This window comes from Glandiceps talaboti, chromosome 19 (assembly GCF_964340395.1).
Source record: "Glandiceps talaboti chromosome 19, keGlaTala1.1, whole genome shotgun sequence".
In the NCBI taxonomy this organism is placed as follows: Eukaryota; Metazoa; Hemichordata; class Enteropneusta; family Spengelidae; genus Glandiceps; species Glandiceps talaboti.
This window is the reverse complement of record NC_135567.1, coordinates 6,467,560-6,477,981: the sequence shown is the minus strand read 5'-3', so window position 1 is coordinate 6,477,981 and position 10,422 is coordinate 6,467,560. Positions and strand designations below refer to the sequence as shown.

At 35.3% G+C, this 10,422-nt stretch overlaps 1 protein-coding gene across 1 annotated transcript in view; it reads left to right on the top strand.

Annotated features, from left to right (window-relative positions):
• The first annotated feature begins 5,744 nt into the window (after nt 1–5,744).
• The window catches only part of LOC144450382 (uncharacterized), a 318,500-nt gene continuing 313,822 nt past the window's right edge, over nt 5,745–10,422 (top strand). The window contains exons 1-2 of the mRNA XM_078140985.1: nt 5,745–5,765; nt 6,048–6,146. Of these exons, the coding sequence (XP_077997111.1) occupies nt 5,745–5,765; nt 6,048–6,146 (120 nt within the window). The remainder of the gene's footprint in view (nt 5,766–6,047; nt 6,147–10,422) is intronic.

Genomic DNA, 10,422 nt, shown 5'->3' with positions numbered 1-10,422 from the left:
AAAGATCATTTCAACCATTTCGTTGTGTTTTCTTTGTGAAAGGTAACCGAACATGAACGAGTGTTACCACTGTAACGTATGGCTGAGAATGACTCTCTTCCGGGTACTTGAGATTGTCGCCGTACGGAAACTAAGATGGCGATTAATTTCTTCCCTATATATATCTACCACAACTAGAACAAGTTGAATGTTGTTGACTTGTTAGATTTGTTAGAAAATTGAAATTCAAATTGCCTCAACATTATTTTAGATCCCTAGTTTATTTCATTCATCATTAAAATTTTCCAGGGTTACAGCTGTAAGACACTGGAATTACTTATAGCCAACCTCAAAATCCTCTTTTTTTCTTTTTCTTGTGTGCATTTCCCAGTCATTTTTTTCTGAGATTTTGTGCAATTTTTCATAACAGTAGATTTTTGTTATAAAATGGTGACTATGGTATAAAAGTACAATACATTACCAACTTCTGTGTAAAATGTGTTTTATAGTGAGACATCATATGAAACCACTAACCACTTTATTGCATTGCTAAAACAAAACTGCATAGTGACTCGAAGAGCTGAAGACCTGAACCACTTCTACATGTCACCAAAATAAAAAATTAAATTAAAAAAAAAACAGCGGAGCTATTCTGACCGATAGGTCGCTTGTTTGTTTGTTTGTTTGTTTGTTTGTTTGTTTATAACACCATTCCTGGGCTCCCTGTGGTATGACTCCGGTTTGAGATGAGTGCAGTGAGCTGGGCATTTAGTAGCACAATTTCCAATGCATTTTATGCAAATGGCAATAATTTAAAGTTATATATTATTATATTATATCGTTAATATTCATTTTGTTTTGTTCCACACAGACCATGGCAAAAGGTAGCATCCGATTTGTTTACCTATGATAATTGAGACTACTTGGTAACTGTTGATTACTATTGCGAATTTTATGAACTGGATAAACTTCCAGACACCAAATCCTCAACAGTTATAAGGAAAACAAAACAGCCCTTTGCTCGATATGGAATCCCAGAAGAGCCATTTTGTTTTTAATTTTTATATGTCCAAAACCATAACTCAGACATGCTTGACAGATCTCATTCAAAGTTGGTATTAGGACAGTGTTCTATGACATACATGTGCATATTCATTGTTATTGTGATACGATCCAATATGGCTGCCTGGCAGCCATTTTGTTTGTGAATTTTCCATGTCCAAAGCCATAACTTAGACATGCTTGAAAAGATCTCATTCAAAGTTGGTATTAGGACAGTGTTCTATGACATACATGTGCATATCCATTATCGTCGTGATACGATCCAATATGGCTGCCTGGCAGCCATTTTGTTTGTGAATTTTCCATGTCCAAAGCCATAACTCAGACATGCTTGAACAGATCTCATTCAAAGTTGGTATTAGGACAGTGATCTATGACATACATGTGCATATTCATTGTTGTTGTGATATGATCCAATATGGCCGCCTGGCAGTGATAATTCCTTAAAACCCAATCATAGCGGGGATATGTCATTCTCATCAATGACTTGTTTTATTTATTATTGACATACATTGTATTGTCAGTGTACGGTACAGTATCATTGAACTTTTGTAAAATAGGTTGAATTCTTTCCAGTCATTTATGATCACTAACAGGTACTTCAACATCATTGAGTCATTGGTAGGTGTGTGGTGTCCTGGTTCATGCACCAAATATAGTGAACAAACAGAGAAAAATTATAGGGTCCTGGTCCCTACCCAAATACAAGAAACATCTAGAAAAATTAGTGTCCTGGTCCCTGCCCCAGATACAGTGAACAAACACATAAAAATTAGTGTCCTGGTCCCTGCCCCAGATACAGTGAACAAACACAGAAAAATTAGTGTCCTGGTCCCTGCCCCAGATACAGTGAACAAACACATAAAAATTAGTGTCCTGGTCCCTGCCCCAGATACAGTGAACAAACACAGAAAAATTAGTGTCCTGGTCCCTGCCCCAGATATAGTGAACAAACACAGAAAAATTAGTGTCCTGGTCCCTGCCCCAGATACAGTGAACAAACAGAGAAAAATTAGTTAAGAATGTAGAACAGAGTGTATAAGGAGAAAACAACGCAAGGAATGTGAAATATTAATAATTCAGGTAACTTACAAGTTATACTATATAATTATATTAAACATTGTTGTGAACTTAATAGCACTATAGTTTATTGGAATGAAGTGATTGTTTTAATAAATTGGTCAGCTTTGATTTCTGTATGTTGGTGGTGTGAGCCTCACCACTGCCAATTCTTTGACTAAAATTAGTGGGCAAGGATTGAACCATAATTGTACTCTTGTCAATCTTGTCCAGCCCTTGTGATGACAAATCAAGCTTTCAATCTGCAAGTTAAGATTAATAACCCATTCTGATCACAGGCTAATCAAATACCTATGAAATATTAAAACATTTTATTTGAACTAAAATTACATGTATGTCACTTAGTGAACTTAGACAGTCAGCTGTTTACTATATATGTATAGACAAAACATGTAAAGCTGTGTACTAAACAAACAGCTGATAAGGTCAAAGGTCAAATGAGATGTTAGGTCAAAGGTCAAATAGACATGCGTACAGGCTTTTTGTTAGTTATTATACACAGAATAATTTTTCTATTCCCTTGGGAAGTGATGAAAAGTATAGGTGACCTGTAAAATTGGTCGCTGACCCCCAAACAGGTATTGATAGTTTGTAAAGCCATCTACTAGCCATTCAGGAGAACATGTTGGCACTGTCTTGTATTCATCATAGTATCTATGCAGGGGGTTGTCAACCTATGTAACCTATATACAACAGGGTATGAATTAAGATGAGTGATGTGAGATATGGCAGGAATGGTTGGTTGGTTGGTTGGTTGGTTGGTTGGTTGGTTGGTCAGGTGGTAAACATCATAAGACATACGGTTGCTGTAATTGACATACACTCACCAACGAATATATTACCATGGTAAAATATATGGAAAACTCTGTCAGCTTTATGATATTTCCCCATTTTTGTTACCATGGTTTCCAGACAGTCAAGTAATGTAGCGAAAAGATAACCAAATCTCTATGCAGCAAATGTGCATAAACAAGATGGGGGACATCTGGTAAAATTTACATAGAGTTGCATACTAGTATTGTGTACATTATTTTTGATTGAAACCCCAGTAATTGAGGTCTTAATATAGTAAAATTTCATAGAGTTGCATATCGCTAGTATCATGTACATTCATTTTGCTGAAAACCAGGGGCCTTAATCTAGTAAAAATATGATATCTTGATAGGAACCCCCAATAAAATACCTGAGTATATATCAGTAGTTCTTTAGAAAAAACACTTCTTGAGGTGTGGCATGTCATGTCATTCTGTTACTACTACTAATGGATATTAATTTTTGTTTCATTTCATTCTCACGGTCTCAGTCTTACACAGATAGATTTGTAATATATGCATTGTGTAGTACAGGATGTACATGAGGATGAGGCCAAATAAAAATAATTGTTTGGTTCCGGTTACCCCCCCCCCCCCCCACACCTAGCTTTCACTGCAGAATCTAAACTTTTTTTTTACGTATTCGATAAAAAATAATAAAGTTGCAAAAACTGTGAAGTCTCACGAGAAATAGTGAACTCGGAAACTGCCATAAACTTAAAAAAAAAAATAAAACTGTTCGTCCAATCTGTAATAGGTGTACATCTGATATGAAGAAATAAACAACACAGAGACCATTTGGAAAACAATGGAAAACCTCAACTAGACACTCATACAGAAACAGAAGTATACTAAATCAACATTTTTGGCTATGGCAAGGGGGGGGGGGTACTTAAAATAAATTGGGGGTTTGACAAAAAATCTTCCGACCCTGCCCCCACCCACTGTAAGGGAACCTCCGGTAACCACAATCGCAGGGCACTCAGGCTTAGTTAGTTATATTTACAAAAACAAACAAACAAGACAAACAAACTATAAATAAATAAATTCTGAAAAGCATCAACAAGAGAGTGCACAATTGCAAATCATTATCAACTACAAGAATTACTAATACTATAAGTTTTCCTGTATTCAAAATGGTCACAATTGTACATACCCCACTTCCCCCCCCCCCAAGGTATGTCAATGATTCCTACCAAATGCGAGTAGTATATTTTCAAGTTGTGAAACTGGAGCTAATATGACTTCTGATCAGTAAAAATCCATCTTTGTAGAACAATCATGCTTAGAACTCATATATTTACCAGGTGCAATTGACATCATAGTCAACGGGAAGGCATCAATTCTGATGATTACTAAGCCTTACCATCTTGCATTGAAAAATCTCGTTAGATGTCCATAACTCCCTTCACTCAATTTGAATGAACCAATCACGTAACCCGATTACTGCATTACTTGCAGTTAAGTAGCTCAATCCATCTTAGTGTGTTATGTTTAGTACATGTAACTGTGTGTACTTTTGGTTTCCAATGTTTTGAAAAGTGATGGTATTCCCAACCTAGTATGTCAAACAGCCACAGCTATAGTGATCAAATTGGGTTATATGATCGGTCAACTCAAATTGATTGGCTGGGAGTTTTGAACTTCTAATTAATCTGTCCTTGAGGTTGCTTGGAAACATTGTATGCCTAACTTTAACACTGAACTACAAGTTTGCTCAAGGTAAAATGCCTGTCTGTCTGTCTGTCTGTCTGTCTGTCTGTCTGTCTGTCTGTCTGTGTCTGTGTCTGTCTGTCTGTCTGTCTGTGTCTGTCTGTGTCTGTCTGTCAGTCTGTCTGTCTGTCTGTCTGTCTGTCTGTCTGTCTGACTGTCTGTCTGTCTTGTAGATGATGCAAGTGATTTGATATTGAGATTTACCTCTCAAACTAGAGGGGATGAAATTTGGTTATGATTCTGAAACTGTTACTGTTAGTCTGAAAATTGTTAGTGTGTCATACTTGCGTAATTGGCCCAAGCAACCATGACAATGCCCATGCCCCTGTCAAATGATTGAATAACAAGACAACACCCATAGCAACAGGTCAACAATGACATAATGCTAAAATAACACTGGTGATGGGAAATGAAAGAGAATTGCTAAATTGTATGTAGATATGCCTAGCAACAAGACCATGCCCATAGCAACAGATAAACAATGACATAATGCTAAAATAACACTGGTGATGGGAAATGAAAGAGAATTGCTAAATTGTATGTAGATATGCCTAGCAACAAGACCACGCCCATAGCAACAGGTAAACAATGACATAATGCTAAAATAACACTGGTGGGAAATGAAAGAGAATTGCTAAATTGTATGTAGATATGCCTAGTAACAAGACCACACCCATAGCAACAGCAAAATTATATTATGCCATGCAAAGATAACAGGGATTTCTAAACAGGTGAATATATGTTCAAAAATATATGCACATTTCCCTAGCAACAAGACCATAGCAACAGCAAAATTGTTATGTATATTGTAAAGATAACAGGGATGAATAGACAAATGAATAAATATGAGAACATTAACCAATCTATATAATAATAATAATAATTAAATAATAGTACATGATAATAATAATAATAATAACAATAATAATAATAATAATAATAATAATAATAATAATAATAATAATAATAATAATGATGATGTCCTGTATATGACAGAAACTATTTTTTTAGAAGTACAAGTTCACTGTAACAATATGCGTTAAGAACCACACAGAACATGGTACCGTGATTGACACATTTGACCATTTTGAACACAGTATGGCAAGGAATATCATTGAGGTGCATGTCTAGAAATGTTTGTGATTTTACCAAAAATATCATCAATTCTTATAATGACTTCTGACAGGTATTTTATCAAAATAAATACTTTACATGTAATAAATACAAATAACGTCAAATTTTAAATACATAGTTTTTTTCTATGTGAACATTAACCAATCTATATATATAATAATAATGAGACTTGGGAAACATTTCAAGTAATTTTACACATATTATTGATATAATACATTGCAATATTATAACAGGAGGATTAATACATAATGTGTCTTTTAATTATAGTTCAACAAGACAAGTCTACATTATGGAGCTGAGGAAGGGTATTTGGATATCTGTAAATTGTTGCTGGAAGCTGGGGCCCAAGTAAATGCTGCTGATGACGTAAGTTGATTTTTGATGACTAATATCTTATTTATCTACTCTGTGACATATACACACATCCCAATGTGAGGTCAATTGATTTTTTCAGAGAATATTTTTACAATAATTTAACTTGATCAGGTAAGTACCGGCATATTTTCATAAAAAAATCAGCTCCCCTTACAAAACGATTTTATAGATATTTTGTAGACAACTATAGAAATTCTATAGAGTTATATTTTGACATGTTTTTCTAACAGACTAGAGATGTGATTAGCCTAGGGGATTACCCTTGTTTATTCAAAGTTAATGTACAACTATATTCAAGCAATATGAACAGACGTAAAAGAAAGTTCAGAAACACACAACTCACAACCATTGCATTGGTGGCTCACTTCTACTAGGTCTGTTTGTGTGTTTGGATGATACTTCTTTTCAATAAAGCTTACAATTTGATATTAAGGCTGCTTTCACAAAAACTTGTTGGGGGATATTTTAGGGGGGGGGGGGTTTCGCGAAAAAATGTGCATAGCATTGGGGGGGGTATCTGAAAAAAATAATGTGGGTCATGGGGGGGGGGGGGGGGGCTGAAAAATAAATTGACTTCATGACTCCTCATACATGGGAAAATTAACCTATCAATAGGTGGTCAGTTATTTTCAACCATAGTGTCAGATTCCAAAAGATAAGTTCTGTTTAATGGCACTTGAAAGGTTCAATCCACACAATATGCTAGTTTGAAGAGATGTGCTTTCAATTTGTCCAAAAAAGTCTCCAGATTTGATGACTGACAAATTTCTTGTGGTAAGCCATTCCAAAGTTTGGAGTACAGTTTGAAAAATCACTGCTGCCATATGTCTTGTTGTTAAATGTTGTTGATCCTTCAAATTGCACATACAAAATAATATATCAACGTAAAAGTTGAATGGCACTTGCTGTTTTTGGTCCAAAAAATACCAGTGTCTTAAAATGTGTAGCTTCAGGGTTGAACATATCCAGGACCAGGATTACTGTAAAGTAGTCATTTCCCCTGCTATGTGCAAAAATCAGTTTCAACAACGATGTCAAAATGCATTTTGAGCAAAAGCCCTCCGATTCTAATGATTGCATGCACTATCACAACACAAGGAATAAATGTCATGTTTATCAGCACTTTCCATCACTTTCCATCAGTTTTTAGCACAACTGAACTGACTGAGGTTCAGTAGTGCTATAGGGATCGCCCGGCGTCTGTCTGTCTGTGTGTGTGTGTGTGTGTGTGTGTGTGTGTGGATGTATGTGTGTGTGTGTGTGTGTGTATGTGTAAACAATTAAAGTCAAAAACTGCTGAACCGATTGCCATGATATTTGGTGGGTCCATTACCTTGGGTGTCTAGTTGGGAAATTGTTCAAATCAAAATGATCGCATCACAGGTGTGTGATTTGGGTCAAAAAATGTGATTTTTGGTCAAAAAACTTAAGCTCAGAAACTACTGGGCAGATTGGTGTGAAATTTGGTGGGAAGATTCTTTAGGGGGTGTAAAGTAAGATTTGTTCATGACATGAAGATTCCATAAGTGATATGCAAATTAGGGCTAAAATGTGTCTTTTTGGTTAAAAATCTATAATTCCAAAAACTACTGAGCAGATTGGGCTGAAATTTAATGGGAATGCATCTTGGGATGTATGGACGAAGATATATTAAGCATACAATGATGCCATGAGTGATATGCAAATTAGGTGTAAGAATGTTCATTTTTGGTCAAAAACTTATATCTCATAAAGTACTTGGTCAATGAGTCTGAAACTTGGCGAGATGTTTCTGAAACAATTATTCTGCAGATTTTCTTCAAAATATTTTGACAAAATTGGCCCTAGCGACCATGATCATGCCCTTTAGCAACAACCAAATGGCAGTATATTTTGGTCAAATAACAATATCATCTGGTAGGCAAGTGAGTAAACATTCAAAAAATGTATGCAAATACCCTAGCAACCATGACCACGCCCATAGCAACAGCCAAACGGTGGTGTATTTCACAAAGATAACAACAGGGTTTAATAGACAATTGAATAAACATTCAAAAAATGTATGTAAAATTGCATAGCAACAAGACCACGCCCATAGCAACAGCCAAATGATCACATGTATTGCAAAGACAATATCAGGAATTCATACACAAGTGAACAAAAACATACATAAATGTATGCAAATATATCTAACAACATGACCACACCCATAGCAACAGCCAAATGATAGCATTTATCGTAAAGATAGCAACATGGTTGGATAGGCAACTGGATAGTTATTCAGCAAATGAACACCTATTGTTAGTATGGACTAGCATATGGATAAACATTTTTAAAAACTGTACAGTTGTGCTACAACGCCATTGGCGGTATATTTACTAATGTGGTATACTGATATTCTATATGGTATTTTATGCTTCAAATTTCCCTTTCCACTTATACTGAAAATATTTTGTTTAATATGACCACCCTTCCCTTGTTCCTAAGTGATATCGAACTATTTTGTGTAAAATTCCTCTCCTATTGACATGACTATAACTTTACAACATAAACTCTAAGGTATGCTAGGTACTTTCTAGAAATGGTGAGCTGAACACCAGCTGCTAAATGTGTAACAAATGATAATATTTGGCATATTAACTATCATAGAAAAAAAAGAGAAATGAACTTTTTTTAACTTTTAAACTTTGCCTAAATATATTAAGTATAAGTAAATAGATACATTATTATCAATATTGATAGTGGGAGTAATGTGTTATTTGAAAACAGTGATAATCACAGTGAGAATGATGATACAGATACATATAGTTCAAACTCAGATTTACTTGAAGGAGAGATTGTTCTGATGATGATGATAAGAGTGACGTTGTTGAAAATGACATTTTCATTATACACATTCTGGAAGGAGAGCTACCACATGGAAGTCTAAAAAGTAAAATGAACACACTTAGTAAAGGTTTTGTAAAAAGTCTTGAAAGAAGACAATACAACGATACTGCATGCACTATGTAAATATCAATACCAATATATGACTTAATGCAACATTCTGTGACATGAAAATGTGGCTTGGCTTGTTTGAGTTACATTTATTTTCTCTTGACAGTATATTCCATTAAATCAAACAAGAACAAGATGCAAAACTGCATTTTATAGTGTTATTCAATGTCATTCTGTTCAAGTTGTCAGTTTTTACTACTTTACAATTTGGGTACTGAACTAATACATTCCCAGGGGTGAACAAATCATTTTGTGAACTGGTGGTCCCCGGACCAGTGCCTTAAAAAATCCAGTGGTCCTGCTGAAAGAATTAGTGGTCCGTGGTCCTTGGTCCCGCTAACGTGAAACATTAAATCTTGCCTATGAATCTATATATTTAGACGTACACCACTTATAGTTGAACAATACCCAATTTATAATGATAAATATAAAGTTGACATGCTTGGTTTCAGTCAATTGACAATTCTATTATATTTGTAACGGTTATTTTTGACGCATCGACGAAACGAAAAATACTGAACGGCGACTTCACTTGGATTTCACGAAGGATTAGAAATTTGACAGAAATATGCGACAAGAACATTGAAAAACAGTTTTACTTGGTCATGATTGCAGTATGACGACAAAAGTTGTACTACGTTTTGTCAAACTTGTCTGGAAAACCCAGATATTGCAAGCAAATCATCACAATTGTACAAAGAAACTAACCCCTTCAAAGTTGATGATCAGATCCTATAAAATCTCACGAAAAAAAAACTACGAACACATACATTGCCTGACTAGGAGTCCTTGTGTCCATGGTGTGACTGTGTCAAGATAAAATCAAATTTACCAGTTGTCGAGGCTTTGGAAAAAGACCTAGGAACACAACGATTGCCTGACTATCAAATTCGCCAGTTATCGAGGCTTTGGCAAATATCATATCACAGTGCTAAAATAGATACTTCGTTGACTATCTGTAAGTGTAACCCTAGAATCATTTGGTGTCATGCTGGTCAGTTGTTTTCCATAGCTCAAAAGATTGACCATTGTCCGTGTTGTCCATTTAAAACTTTACAGCCCTTCGCGTTTCAGATGGGTCTAAATTATTTACGAGATGGATAGCCACACATTACACAGCAAATCTATTTGGGAAATGGTCGTTTATTTGAGAGGTACTATACGTAGTGTGGACACTGACGTCCTATGTTTACAGATAGTAACAGATAAGATATCGTGGGAAATGCCTTGGCGCATACCATTTCTGTCTAGGGTTGGTCTTAGCACATTATTTTTACTTAGACCTAAATTA